The sequence below is a fragment of the Sitophilus oryzae genome, unplaced genomic scaffold, assembly GCF_002938485.1.
Source record: "Sitophilus oryzae breed Bouriz unplaced genomic scaffold, Soryzae_2.0 scaffold_111_pilon_pilon, whole genome shotgun sequence".
Lineage (NCBI taxonomy): Eukaryota > Metazoa > Arthropoda > Insecta > Coleoptera > Curculionidae > Sitophilus > Sitophilus oryzae.
Genome location: NW_022145749.1, coordinates 9,299,899 through 9,316,369, shown reverse-complemented (window position 1 = coordinate 9,316,369; position 16,471 = coordinate 9,299,899). Strand labels below are relative to the sequence as shown.

General features: G+C 33.6%; 1 protein-coding gene across 11 annotated transcripts in view; it reads right to left on the bottom strand.

Moving 5' to 3' along the window:
- LOC115885486 (GTPase-activating protein skywalker) overlaps positions 1-16,471 on the bottom strand; it is a 219,120-nt gene that overhangs the window by 75,068 nt on the left and 127,581 nt on the right. For all 11 annotated transcript variants that reach the window (XM_030904451.1, XM_030904459.1, XM_030904463.1 and 8 more), the window contains exon 6: positions 9,812-9,970. In XM_030904451.1, the coding sequence (XP_030760311.1) occupies positions 9,812-9,970 (159 nt within the window). The remainder of the gene's footprint in view (positions 1-9,811; positions 9,971-16,471) is intronic.

The following is a 16,471-nucleotide window of genomic DNA, read 5'->3' as shown; positions in this document are numbered from 1 at the left end:
TTTCGAAAAATATACAGGGAAATTTAAAAGAACATGCACGATTTTTAACATATTTTATTTGCAAAAAAACATCATAGACGTGTTCCTGGGGTCAAAATATACCACCCCTGAAAATATTTGCACTTATTTAAGACTTACCCTGTATAACAGCAGTTTATGCCTCGGTTTATGCAGTTTATGTCGGCGGAAAAAATAACTTAGTCATGCGTAAAGCCCTATATTATGTGCAAAGTTATCAATCTCGTGTTTTGAACCCCAAATAAAAATGAGATCTAGTAGCTACCGAGGATCTACTTTATAAAACAGACCTAAAAATAGGCAACGTTAAAGGCATTCGCATTTATGAACTTCGTTTTTGACGTATAGAGGGTACAATAATAATTATTTACACACACTTCCCTTTAATTCATAACGCTTACGGCACTATGCAATAAGATATGAACACACATGCCAAACACAGTTTTGCATAAACTTATACCAGAGATATGGATTAAAGTCTATACCTATATCTGACTTATACATACATTTTGCGAGATATTTTGAGGTTGTGAGTAGGGGTGAGCCACAAAGCCTTGAGTATCGATATTTTTATCGATATATCAAATAAAGGTCCATTTTCACTCCCATGAAATTTGTGCAAATCGGCTTGTGAAAATCGGCTTGTGCAAACTTTATTTAATAAATTCATTGAGAAAAACGGATGTGCACAAGCTAATTCACATACGTGAAAACCAAGTAACGATATATTGGTCCATAAATATCGATATAGCTATCGATATAACAGATACCGCTATATCTCTTTATGAATACTTCATATCGGAAATATCTATATCTATCTATATTCACAATATCGATATTCGATCTTATTTGATTTCGTACAGGGTGGTTGTAAAATATTGAATAAATATCAACATCTCGAGAACCACATTTTTTGGAAATCGCTCGGCCACATCAATTATTTTAATTTTTCCGGGGCAGATTATGCCAAAAATGAATATTATACAGGGTGTCTCAAAAATGCTTTGTCCAAAACAATTTCTTTTAATGGCAACCCTCGTGGCAACATAATTATTATTTTTCTGCATTTTTGAATTGCCCTTAAAATTCTGAATATTTTCCATGTTAGTGCTATACCCAAATCCAAGCTTTTTGGAGTTATTCTCATTTAAAATTAAAAAGTAAAAAAAATATTAGAAAAAAACCTTTTTAAGAGGATACCGAAGAGGATACCTTATGGAAGATGTATTCAAAAGACAACCCACAAATTTGGATGACTTGAAACATCGCATTCGGCAAATTACGCCCCAAATAATTCGAAATACATCCCCGGTAAATCCTCGGTACATCCCCTACATTCTCTAGTACATCCTCGGTACATCCCCTACATCCTCGGTACATCCCCTACATCCTCTAGTACATCCTCGGTACATCCACTACATCCTCGGTACATCCACTACATCCTCGGTACATCCCCTGGAAATCCTCTCATGTGTACACCATAAATCCCCTAAGTGTTCACCCCTCGTATCTATTACGGTTTCCGAGATACCAATGTTCGTACCTCGAATTTGTAGCACCCTGTATAGTCAGTGTTCTTTAACATCGTCGCATATTTGTAGTAAAAAAAACGTTTACTCTAAATATGTTCGATATAGCCTCTTCATTGTGATTATTCTTATAGTTAAGTAAGTCAAATTTTACGATTTAAGGCGGCTACAGACGTTCATGCAGACTTGACAAGTGTACTTGTGCAAGCGTACTTGTACAAGTTTGCATTGACTCCACACAATACAAGCGCACTTGAATAGTTTTAGTCTGGTTTTAGTAGGTAAAAATGGACGAAAAAGACGCGCTAGCTCTTGCGATGTTCGAGATTCTGCTTAAACAAAAAGAAAAAAAGAAAACCCGTTGATTTTAGTGCAAAAACTCGCTTCTAAAGAGGAATATTTATTCGCATACTAATATTTTAAACCAATTGAAGTTTTACCCTGCTGATTGGCATAATTATTTACGAATGAATGAAGAAACATATTTTAAACTGTTATTACTGGTTAACACTTTTATTGAAAAGAAATTGTTCTTAAACTGTTTATTTTTTTACAACCGAATCGCGGTTTGCAGTTTTATGACTTTCTTGCAATTTTGTAATTAAACTTTTATATGCAGCCTCTCTTTTGTTTTTATTATTATAGTCCTTTGATTTTACTTGCCATAAACAAAGAGATTATAAATACTAATGAACTCGACCAATACCTCGCGCATACTTTTTTCATGTTCACTAGCCATTTTTATCTATCTTTTGGTAACAAACAAATAAGAAACAAGCAATAAACCCATAATAAATCTACAAAAACCAACTTCAGGCTTGCGCAAGTGATACACACGTTCATGCATACTTGCACAAGTCACTGGGGCATGAAGAAAATTCGTACAAGTCTACGCCACTTGCACAAGTCGAAATACTTGTACAAGTTTGTTCCTACACACGCTCAAGATTCTTATACAAGTACGCTTGCACAAGTACACTTGTCAAGTATGCATGAACGTCTGTAGCCGCCTTTAGAGTGTGAAAATAAACAGTCACGTTTTAAGTGAAAGTGACCATGCAAGAATGGGGCTCTGGCTGAGCCAGGTCATACTAAAAGATTTGTGACTGAGAGAGTTGGTGTTTGGTTGGAGTGATGTGTCTCGAATATTGAATCGTTATTTCCTCGAATATTGAATCGTTATCTCTTGAAGTGTCCACTGCTGGACGTAGGCCTCCCTCAAATCCTTCCACTCTTCTCGGTCCTGTACCACTTGGATCCAGTTTCCCCTAAATCTCTTCAAGTCATTTGACCATCTTGTCGGAGGTCTGCCTCTGTTTCTGAGAGCATCTTGTCTTGGCTGCCATTCTAGTATTAGCTTGGTCCATCTATCATCCGTTCTTCTGGCAATATGCCCAGCCCAGTTCCATTTGAGTTTTTTAAGCAGATATATAGCATCTGTTATTCGTGTACGTTGTTTTATAACTGTACTGGGTATCTTGTCTCTAAGAGATTATATAAGAGAGATAAGCATTGCTCTTTCCATAGCTCGTTGGGCTACACGGATTTTTTTCTATGGACTTTTTCGTCAGTGTAAGTGTCTCTGCGCCATATGTAAGTACTGGCATAACGCACTGATGGAACACCTTCCTCTTTAAGCACATTGGTAGATCTGATTTTAACACATATCTTAGTTTGCCGAATGCTGCCCATGTTAGTCCTACTCTTCTTTGTATCTCGTGCGTCTCCAATCGGCTAATATCTCCTACTGTCTGGTTATCGCGGCCAATTGTTATTTCGTGCCCCAGATATTTATATTAATATACTTGTTCTATATTTGATCCGTCTACCGAGACATTTCCACTAATAACAAGATTAGTCATTAGTTTGGTTTTTGAATAATTTATGTGTAGTCCAATTTGATCTGACGCCCGTTTAAGTGTTTTTAGCATATTTTGAGCTTCGTGTATTTTGTCTGTAATCAGTACCAAGTCATCACCAAATTCATGGCAACGCCTAAAAAGTTAGGTGGCATAATTGTATTGTTTTCATAGTGACGACGATATCCACTTCTCGATATTCTTACAGACCAGGAGTTCTATCTGGAACTACTAATTCTTTTATGGACGATAACGGTCCGACCCTATCGCACCAGAATTGTCAATGAGTGTCTTGAAACTGAAGAAATCTTTGTAAAAAACATACTTGGGACATGCTTTGCAGGCCATTTTGATGATGCTCAGGAAGAATGGTGTCAGTAAGTTTGTTGATGATGTTGAAAGGTCACAAAGGTCACAGTTACAATCAATGCAAGATATTTATCTAATATTGAAAAAATATTTCTTTACGACGACATTGCTTTATAATGAAACACCGGACACGAAATTATAATTAAATTTTAAAGTATATAAACCAAAAATTCATTCATGGTACTCAGAATCTATTGTTATTGTCCTATATTAACAACGGATTTTCAAAATATTTACTGTCCATGGTTTTTAAATATACACATAACTTCATTCAGATTCAACGAAGTCTGTGGTGTGAAAATGTAAACAATTTATCCTTAATAATAAATTTTAAATATACAGAGCGAATGAAAAAATCTTTGGAATTTTTTTTAGTTTTTTAGATGATATGGCAACATAGGTAGTAGATTAAATTTACAAGAAAGAAAATCCAGAAAAGATAGCAAAATATCATTTTTTTGGAAATTTTCAAACTAAAATAACTCGGTTATTTTGGACTTATTTGAAAAACGGTAAAAAGAAAATACGTTTCTTTTATCGAGATCTACCAGCCCTGAAAAATTTGCACTTATTTAAGACTCACCCTGTATAAAGGAGGTTAGTCGTTATTATGACGTAGCCCATTCCCGGTATAATAAATTGACAAGACATTGTATCTACTAGAAATATTATCTGCAGTTAAAATTACGGCCACTTTTTACTAATCCGACAAAATCCACGAGGATCCATAAAAATCCGGGAAAGTCCTCAACCTCAACTATGGCTCACGATAATCCGATTAAATGTTTCCTGAGTTCGAGAAAGAGATAAAATATGGGGATTATAGAACACGAACATTCATTTCACAGCTTAAAATATTTAAATCAATAAGCTCACAGAACTTTCTACGATATTTCCATATAGCATTGTTTTATTCGCTTGAGATATTACAAGTAATTGTTTCAAAATGTTGAGAATATACTATAGGATCGAAAAAAAACGATGTCAAATAACGATAATATGAAAAAAACGATAAAAATGTCATAAAACTAAATAACTGTTTTTAAATGGCACCCTCGGTATTTTTTTACTTTAATCGTTAGAAAATGGAATAGAATGACATATCATATGTCAACTTTTGACATTCTTGCTTAAAAAATCGTATTAATTTCAATCTAGAGTAGGTTTGCCAACTTTCTAAATAAAAAATAAAAAACGATAGGGTAAAAAAGAGGCACAGGCGAAGCATTTTTTGAAACTCTGCCCAAATGTCTAGAATTTACCACGAAGTTATGTAAACGGTATGCGATTAATGGTCTTTCTTACCTTCTAAAAAATATTTATATTCAAAATTTGTTAAAATAAAAGAAACCATTTTCAACAAACCTTTTTTTTCAAAACATAATCTAAAGTAAACATAAAACCGTTCAACATGTATATCGCTTCCATTAAATATTTCTTTTACATAAATAAATATTCTTTCGTTTTTTTCCTTCATTTTTGTATTGTTCATTTTCTTTTCTGTACAAAGCTGTAGGAGTAGCGAAAGACACAGATTATAACAAATTTTTAAAGCTTTGTGGCGATAGACGAATATTTTTTAGATTTTGGTGTTTGGTATGTAAAAAAGACGACTTTTTCAATACGTGAGAAAAAAGAGGACTGTCCTCTGGAATAGAGGACGGTTGGCAACCCTAATCTAGAGTAGGGTTGCCAACTTTCAAAATAAAAAATAGAGGACGACAGGGTAAAAAAGAGGTACAGGCGAAACATTTTTTGAAACCCCGCCCAAATGTCTAGAATTTACCAAAAACTTATGTAAACGAGGACTTTTTCAATACGTGAGAAAAAAGAGGACAGTGATATCAAAAAGAGGACTCTCCTCCGGAATAGAAGACGGTTGGCAACCCTAATCTAGAGTGCCATGGCTATGTTAAAAACACTAATTTTTAATCAAGGACCCTTGGAAAAATGATTTTTTTCCTGTCTTGTCCTGGGCGGTTAAAAGATGCCTAAATCCTATCTTTAATCGTACCTCAATTTTTTGGAAAATCAAATGGAACGAGAATGGCTCATTAGCATATTTGGAAAAAGCTTTATTTACAAATAATATGGTACCACACATTTGATATTACCAGTCAAATTGTCGCTACATGTATGACCATGGTGCTTTAAATTGAAATTTAAAATGGCATTTTTTTTAATTGAATATGTCAAAAGTTGACATATGATATGCTATTCTATTTAGAGTGCCATTTTCTATCGAATAAAGTAAAAAAAATAGAATAGTGGGCTATTTAAAAATCAAAAGTTGTAGTTATTTCCGGTGAAACAGGGAGTGGTCGAAAACAATTGAATATCAATCCTAATTTATGTTATTTGAGTCCGGCAATAGTGCGTCGGGCATATGTAGCTCATAGAATAAAAAACTTGAGAATTTTGTTTAAGTGCAGACCTAAAGTATGTACCAGGATGTATTTCCGGAAAATATTTTAACTTTTATAGGGTGGCTCAAAAAAGTGTGACTGGATCTGGATGATTTTTTTTAAATGGAACACGCTGTATATTATTGCATTTTTGGCTTCCTTTCAGATCATTTTACATAATCCTAAGATATGAGTAAATATATTTCGATAGTTTCGGAGATATTAAAAAATAAATCAAAAATATATATTTTTCAACCCTTTAAAAAAAAATATTAAAAATACAAGAACTGTTCTGAAATCAAAACTATATTAGATATTTATTTTAGATGGTCTGTTCTTACTTTGCTGTAAATATGGTAATCGTAAATCATACAGGATGTTCAATATTTGATGCCAAACTTTCAAAAATATAAAATATTTTTTCTTTTTTATTTTAAATGGAACACCCTGTATATTATTTTTTTATTTGATGGATAATTAAAGAAAGAACATTTTTTGTATTTAACGTATTTCAAAATGTTTAACAGTTTTTTCGGATACACGCAGTATTATTTCGTATGGCGCTTTCAATGGCAAAATACGAGAGAAAAATCAATGAGTGGCTTTGATTTACTGTGGAAAATGCCATATGAAATACAAAACCGCGAATATCTGCGAAACCGTTAAAAATTTTGAAATATGTACTCTAAATGCAAAAAAATGTTCATTTTTTGTTTCTCCATCTATTGAAAAAATAATATACATGGTGTTCCATTTAAAAAAACAAAGAAAAATTATTTTATATTTTAGAAAGTTTGGCATAGAATTTTGAACACCCTGTATGATTTAAAATTACGATATTTATACCAAAGTAAGTAGAGACGATCTGACGTAAATACATAATATAGTTTTGATTTCAGGACAGTTCTTGTATTTTTAATAATTTTTTTAAGAAAGGCTGAAAATTAGATATTTTTTATTTATTTATTAATATCTCCGAAATGGGCTTGTTTCACAATTTTTTTTTATTTTATCAATCGAAAGTACAACTAAAAAATAACAGATCTACCAAAAATTAGAATTTTATTCATACGTTTAGTACCTCAAAAACACGTACAAACATCTATTGCGCGAGAAAGGGGCGTGGCCAGCCGCTACGTCATAGCACCACAGGTCGGCTGGCGACCGCGTTCGATACAATGCACAGGTCTGCTTTGCCCGATTACAGAAAGTGTGTTTTAAATTTTTAGTACAACGTAGTGTAGTACTAGTCTTTCTTTTATTCAATATTAGTATAAAACAGACAAGGAAACGTTGTGTAGTGCCAGAATGCACAAATACGAATAAAAATTCCCCAGACAAACTATTTATTTCTTTACCGTCCGACATAAAGTTAAGACGAGCATGGCAGCATGCAATGCGAAGACATGATTTTGTCTCTGACAGAGGCACCAGATTTTGTTGTGAAGATCACTTTAATGTAAGTTAATAGTTACAAGTAGTGTTTCCTATTTTTTTTAATAAATAAAACTAAAATCAGGTGTTATTCACTCACATTTTGTTTGGCACTCACATTTTTGAGTGCCAAAATACAAGAAAACAAGCAGCCATTATTAAGGAAATATTGAAAGACGACGCAAGGCAGGCGGCAAATGAAAATTTTCATTTCAGGGCCAATACAGTAGACAAGGATCTTAAAATGCATGATCAAGAGGAGCGCATTTCAAACCATCATATTTATGCAACCACATAAGAAATGCTACCGCGTGCTTGCAACCACGTTCGGATGCGGCACAGTCATTACACTTTGCTTCTATCACACTTTTTTCACTAGTATTTATAATAATGCATTGTACATTATAATTTTTTGCATTAATTTTGTGCTCGGTGTAATTTTTGCCACTACTTGTCATAGTGATTGCTGTTGTTTTAACTGCACATATTATCCAATGGCATTATTACCATAATTTTGTCTGCCGGATCTGTAAGAAAAAAGTACATAGCTTACGTATCAGTTTTTACCTTAAAGTAGAAATATTTTTCTATATATTTATTGTATTACGTCTTTTCGCGGACCAACATCGAACTAGTCCTAGTCAATCACATATCTTAAAATCAATTCAGTATTTGTCAGCTGTATATGAAACCACTGATTTTTTCTGGTTCGTGAATTTTTCGCGAGAATATTTATTAATAATTGATCAATAATTAATTTATTTTTTTTTTAATTAAAATTTTTAAAATTTAAAAAATATCAAAAATAATTAAAAATAGTTTTCTACAAGCGTGTTAAAATATTTTTCGCCACACTCCGATATAGAATAATATTACTTTAAGGTACTAGTGCTTTAAAATTTACTTTAGTCATTAAAGGAAACAAAAAAATATATATTTGAGGAAAGTCTCTTATTTACTTGTACAATTATTATGTCTTAATTCAATATTAATTATATTCATATTCTAACTTATTTATATTATTAATATAAACAATAAACAATTGTTAATTCAATAATTAGCCGAAAAGCCTCAAAATGCCAATTAATTGTATTAATGTTACAAATAGAAGAAGATTGCATAGGTTAGTTAAGAAAATGCATAGGTAGCCTGCTTCTTTCATATAGGGTAAATAACCCTTTTTTTACCCTAGCGAGCCGCCACTGCTTTCCGATACAGATAGGTATTTAAGCAATAGAAAATATCTTAGAAGGAAAATATAATAGAAAATAAATGGTTTACTTAGGTACCTCTGTAACTTTATTTCCTTCATTTCTGACCTAATAAACTCCTTATTTTTATTAAAATAATCCATTATCATAAAAATGTCCACTTCTGGGAGATTGCCCGAATCAGCTTTATTGAACCCTTCTCCTACCGAATGCATCTTGTGAAAATAAACGATAAAATGACAAATCACATTAATTCAAACGAGTGTTTCCGTTACGAACTGATTGACGGCAAGTCGGGTGTAGTGGAACTACGTCACGAGGGGGCGTGGCCTCGTCTCGCCGTTACAGACTTTAAGCTCTCATATCTCGAAAACGGCAAAAGATTTCGTTCTGAAATTTGAATGGTGCACTTATCATAATAAGTAGTACCCAAAAACGTTTAAAAAACATACAAATAGGATATGATGGAACAAGCCTATTATCGAAATATATTTACTCATGTCTTAGGATTATGTAAAGTGATCTGAAAGGAAGCCAAAAATACAATAATATACAGGGTGTTCCATTTAAAAAAAATCATCCCGATCCACTCACACTTTTTTGAGCCACCCTATAGAAGTTAAAATATTTTCCTGAAATAATACATCCTAGTACATACTTTATGTTTGCACTTTTTGTTTGCAACAAAATTCCCAAGTTTTTTTATTCTAGGAGCTACAGATGCCCGACGTACTATTGCCGGACCTGTATACTAACATACCAAATCTGTTTTTGTATGTGAAGAAATAAAAAAATTATAGGGGTAAGCCACATTTGAGACGCACCCAGTAAATATGATTCTTATAAAGCACATTACAGAGACGCACAAAGTACCCTACGATTCTTATTAACTCTCTTAACGAATTCACTTAAACAAAAATAGAATTCGAAGCAAATAAAAATAGCAATTGCTGAACTCGGATAAAGAACTCTTATAACTTTCTTACCTTTAATACTTTCTGCGGTGTCACCGGCATTTCTCGACAAAACTTGTTCAAAGCCAAATCGATGCCGTTTTTCTGGATCTCCGCCGACCATTCCGACGAATTGGCCGACGAATATTTATGGAAAAGTATCAGGATAGCCATTGCTGTCCTGTATAACACCTGTAACAAAAACAAACCTTTAAATAAATAATAATCCTAAAAATAAGGGAAGCTTCTATTGCTTGCTTGTATTCAGTGATAAATTTTGGGTTTAATACACTTGAGAAAATTTTCCAAACTTTACAAGCACTTGCATTACTTGCAACATGTGCAACTTTAGCAATTTATGCAATACACTCAGAAATTCTCCCTGGAAGTGCCTTGGTTTAGCTTTTATAAGGTTTGTATATTGCATTTGCCGAACTTGCTAAATACCGTATGATCGAAAAAAACAGCGTCAAAGACGCTTTAGAATTTACAATCGATTATAGGTAATTTTGGCTAGGTAAATCTCTAAACGTTATTTACTAAAAATTGACATAAAACTTGTCAAACATTATAGAAAGATTAAAAACGTACGCTTCTAGACACACAAATCTATTCCCAAAAAATATTTTTCTCGAATTTTAAAGTATACACCATTTAAAATCATTTTTACTCAAATATAAGAATAAATTACAACCTTCTTCCTGGCCAACTGGCAGTAAGCACCATTAAAAATACAGGGGAGTACGGGCCTAGTAAATAACGTAGTTTTTTTTTCGAGCGTATGATATATCCTCAACATTTTGAAACAAATACTCGTAATATCTCGGAAATATTCGGTTAAGATAGAGTTGCCAACTTTCAAAATAAAAAATAGAGGACGAGAGGGTATAAAAAAGAGGTACAGGCGAAACATTTTTAGAAACCTCGCCTAAATGTCTAGAATTTACCAAAAAGTTATACACACGGTTTGCGATTGACGGTCTTTCTTACTTTCTTAAAAATATTTATACTGAAAACTTGTTAAAATAAAACAAAGCATTTTCAACAATTTGAACAAACTTTCTTTTCAAAACATAAGCTAACAGTAACTAAACATAAAATAGTTAAACATGTATCGCTTCCACAAATATTTCTTGTATTTGTGTATTGTTCATTTTCTTTTCTGTACAAACGAGTGGGAGTAGCGAAAGACACAGATTATAACAATTTTTTAAAGCATTATGGCGATAGACGAATATTTTTTAGATTTTGAGTTTGGTATGTAAAAAAGAGACTTTTTCAATACGTGAAAGAAAAGAGGACAGCGAGACCAAAAAGAGGATTGTCCTCTGGAATAGAGGACGGTTGGCTATTCTAGATTCTAGGTTAAGATGTAAATTAGAGATGGGTCAAAAATCACTCCTTGCGATAATATGTTAACAGTGAAATATAAGTAGCAATTCACAGCTGTTAACGTTATAAAAATAAACTGTGAATGGCTAAAACGTGAATGACACAGGGATTCGTGAAACCGTCCATCCCCGCAACGCTTTGAGTCGAAAATCGCATAACACAATAAGATTAACAAGGGCGGTATTAGATTACGCGATTATTATATGGGGTAAAATAACAATCTGAAGTAGGGAGAACTCAAACGAGATCCTCGAAATGAGAAAACATCAGTAAGTACAAATTAGTTGGTGTCTCTGTTGAGGAGGTTAATAAGAAATGTGTATTTGCTCTGGTAATTGCAAAAAGTCCCACGTCAAAACAAACAAATAGAAATGTACAAAGGAAAACATATTTACATTATTTATCGACAAATATCGCACCTGTTATTCTTGCGCCAGACATAAACAATAGCTTTATTCCATTTGCAGATGACAGAGTAGTATAATATTAGTAAAATGTGTTCAATGACGTGAATGGATAATAGCCAGAGATATATACGGTCTATTAATTCTAGGTTACTTATGTCCAGAACAATAGACTATTCCTCTATTGTATTTGAGTTTTGCTGCTGAATAGAAAAGTTATTTTCACATTTTAAAGGAAAATAATATTTTAAAAATAAATTGCATATAAATTAGTTATGAAAAAAATTTAAAAAAATAAATATGTTCCTAGACTGAGTCTTAAATTTTGAGATTTTAGGATTAGTTATTGAGACTGATGCTAAAACAAATTATCGGTCAAAATTTTTTATAAATTTCTTTTGCTTTTTCTTTGTCTTCCTGAGGAAATATTTAATTTTTAGTTGGTTTATCAATTTTCAAAAAAGATGGGCTATGGTATGACATTTATGTAGAATTTTCAGTGTTGTCTTCATCTCTTTCTCAGTTTCATTTTTATGCCCCAATTCTTTAAGCTTTTCTTCAATGAGTTCAACAATATCATCATCATCATTTTCAGCTTATTAAACCATTTCCGATTATAGTGTAGCCTATTGGGATACTCTGTAGGTGGGCCTATTGTTGGCTATGTGGGTCCAAGTTATCCCTGCAAGTTTCCTAATATCATGATCCCATCTCAAGTTTCGTTTTCTTCTAGGTCTCTTAATTCCTCGTGAAACCATGCTGTAATGTCTGTAGTCCATCTGTTGTCCGTCCTTCTTGTCAGGTGTTGCCCATTGCCACTTGAAGGATTTGATTCTGTGGATAACATCTATTACCTGGGTGTTTTGTCGTATCCACTCTATTCTTTTACGGTCTTTTTTATTATTCCCAGCATATTTCGTTCCGTTGAGCGTTGTGCGACCTACAGTTTCCTTATTATGTCCGTTTTAAGTGCCCAGGTTTTGCATGCATAGGTCATGACTGGTAGTACACATTGGTCAAATGCTTTCTTTAAATAAAGTGGCATTGCAGATTTGAATATGATTGAGTTTCTTCCATAAGTACTCCATGCTAATTTAATTCTTTTGTTGGTTTCTGGTAGTGGGGATCCCGTAGCTGTGTATAAGTTGTCCCAAATACAACTCTGAATTTGTTTCCAATAAATTCAGAGTTCGACAATATATTATTGCTTCAACTAGATCTTTTACATCTTCCTAATGCAAATCATTAAATCCCTCTCCAACGACTTTCCTAAATCAGCAAATTCGTTAATTTGATGTCTGTGTGATAAGTGACCAATATCACAGCTAGTGTTGCACAAGACAAGAATTCTTGTCTTGAAAATCAATTCTTGTCTTGTCTCGGAATTCAAGACAAGAAATTTTCAAAGTCTTGTCTTGCGGATTTCTTGAATGGCAAAGTCTTGTCTTGTCTTGCAAGACTCTTGAAATTTCTTGTCTTGAAAAATTTTATATTCTAACAAAAAGTTAATAATATTTCTATATTTTATTTCATAGAAAGCGTCGTTTATCGTCGTAAATTATGTTCTATTTTGGTTACCCGTTTGTTACTTTTATTTTTTATGGTATTTATTTTATTTTTTAATTATGGAAGATTGGTTGGAAAAGTTTGGACACAGGGTGTACGGAAAGGCCATGCTAGAGTATACTATTTTCGCTATTTGATACTACTTTTTGTTTGCGGAGCAATTTCGTGCATGAAAAGTAGTACCATATAGCGCAAATAGCGCACTCCACGAACCCACCATTAGTTTTAACTACCGTTACTTTTTTTATAATACCATTATAACAATATAATTTTGTGTATAATACCAATTACCAATATACGGTTTGTTGCCTCGACTTTATTTTATTTCATTCTCAGCTCTAAAACACTGGCTATGATAGAAAAAAATGAACACTGGTCAATATTAATGCCGGGTTTATACAACATTTGCATAAGTCTTAATCATAATCACAGTCTTAATCATCGTGATAATCACAACGCAATTTTAATGTGCGTTTATAGAACATTTTCATAATCATAATTTTTATATCAGTGAAGTTGGGTAACATAATTAAAGGCTAAGTTCATGGTAGATGTCAACAGGTTTATAAGAAGTGGATAGTTTAACGTTTATGATTATGACTATGATTGTGATTACGACTATGTAAATGTTGTATAAACCCGGCATAACTTGCGCAAAGACCTAATTATCACTTAAAAAAATGTGCCATTTATAACTTTCAAGAAATCTTGCAAGACTTTTGAAATTTCTTGCATATTAAAGTCTTGTCTTGTCTTGAAATTCAAGACAAGAAATTTTGAAAGCCTTGTCTTGAATTTCTTGCAAGAGTCTTGGTTTTGCAAGACTTTTTCAAGACTCTTGTGCAACACTAATTACAGCCAATATCTATGTTGCTGTTTCTGATCGTATGTAACAGCTTGACAACTCGTTGATTTTATTATTGTACTGTTACTACATGGTAACATTTTCTCTCCAATATATGGAATTAAAAAAACCGCGTATACTGAACCGCGTTGAAAATACAAACGCGTATAAGCGAAACCGCGTAAAACGAGGGACTCCTGTACTTATATTTAATACATTTATTGAATCCTACAGTATTTAATCATTTATTGACCTTGTAACAATAAGAATGTAATACTATAATTTTTTTAAATTATTTAAATACACTTAATCTCCTCCAATTGTTTTAATAAAAACATTATGTTGTTAAAATATTTTTCGATATGAAAAAATACTTTTTATTGGCTTTCTCTAAAAAATAAAATAATAAAATCGACTTATTTTTAAACATGGAAATATTTTGAGTAACCACTCAGTTATTTCAGATCGGGAGAAAAATACGATTTGGCAAGCCTCGCGGTTTCGGAAATTTCGAGTTTAGTCTGAAAATTTTGACAGAATAAAATATTTAGGTGCACTTTTGATGTTAGTACACCAAAATATTCAACCATATTTTCATCATGTCTTTATATTTTTCTCTAAAACGGCAAGGAAATTTGAAAAAGTACCGAAATTAAGTAATTTAGTAAGTTTAAAATTAGTAAGTAAACGAAATTAACCATTATATTATTAATCTACGACAATGTCATTATGACGCATTTAACATTGTCATTTGGATGCCATTATGGCTTTCATAATAGCACTAGTGCTATTATGAAAGCCATAATGGCATATATCCTACGCCACACGTCTCGATTTAGTGCGTCATCAGCTGCTAGGTTACGAGCTTCCATTGCTTCCTTCACCGTTCCGTTCCAGGATTTTCTGGGTCTGCCTCTCTTTCTTCTACCCTGGGGAGTCCATTGAAAAACTTTTCTCGGCCACTTGTTCTCCGGCATACGTAGAACATGTCCAAACCACTTTAAGCTGGATTTTTCAATTCGATCTAGCACTGTCTCCTCTGATGCATTCATGATACGCCTGACCTCGATGTTTATCTTTTTTTCCATCCTAGATATACCTGCGCTCCTTCTAAGATAGTCCATTTCAACAACTTGGATTTTGCGCTTCGTATCTGCACTCAAAGTCCATAGCTCTGAACCATAGCAAAGAACTGACTCCACCAATGTTCGTCCAAGTCTCTTTTTAGTTGTTGCAGACAAGTTTCGGTCCCACCAGAGGCTATTAAGACAACCAATAATTTGTTTGCTCTTCTGAATTCGGGTTTGTATTTCTTCTTTGCTCAAACCCTCGTTGTTGATAGTAGCACCCAGGTATTTAAATTTCTCTACTTGTTGAATCTGGACGTTATCATCTATGAAGACTTTAAAACAAGCGTTGGAATTGACAGCTAAGTATTCTGTCTTTTTTTAGACTAACCTGAAGTCCCCATTTGTTATATTCTTGGTAAAGCCTCTTAGTCATGAACTCCAGATCGAAAGAGTCCTGCGCAATCACGACCTGATCGTCTGCAAAGCTCAGAGTAAACAGTGTATCTTCCCCAATGGGTATTCCCATGCCTTGGCATCTCCTCTTCCTTTCCCTAGGAGCTACTTCAACATAAGCATTGAAGATTAGAGGTGATAAGCTGCATCCTTGTCGCAACCCTTTTGTGGTATTTATTGGATTGGATAGCCTGTGTCCTATCTTAACGTACGCTTTATTTTTTTCATAGAGCTCTTTTATTATCTTAAGTAGGGGTCTATCTACTTCTAAAATATTCAAGGCTTCCCATATGTTGTTGCGAGGAATAGAGTCGTACGCTTTCTCCAAATCAATAAACGCTAGATGGACTTCTTGATCTACTGCTATCTTTTTTTCCATCACCTGCTGTAGGACAAAGAGGTTATCTGTGCAATATTTCCCCGGTGTGAATCCGAGGTTGATCTTCCGAGATTTTGTCACCAATATTATCCCTGAGCTTACCCTGCAGAACTTTTCCAAAAAGCCTGCTCACTGAACTGTTAATGCTCAGGCCTCTATAACAACCGGGGTCGTTGCGATTTCCCTTTTTAAAGATAGACACTATATGAGCCACTCTCCATTCTTGGGGTAGTTTATTTTGCAGACAGCACTGGTTGAACAGCTCTGCCAGGCGCCAGCGCAATTTCTCGGTCCCACACTTTAACAATTCTACTGCAATGTTACCAGGACCTGGTGACCGTCCATTTTCATTTTTTGAGACTTAGATGTACTTCTCTTTCGCTGATCGTTAAAGTGCCCGCAAGGTTGTCTTCCTCTTCTGCAGATTGGAATTCTGGTCGGTTTTCTGTTAGTAATTCTGCATAGTAGTTGCGCCATTTTTCTATATCAATTTTATTCAAGAGCTTGTCCGTTTGATTGGTTTTCATTTGTCGGATTGTTCGCCAGACCTCAGTACTCCGTGCGCCCCCTAGAAGACTTTCCACT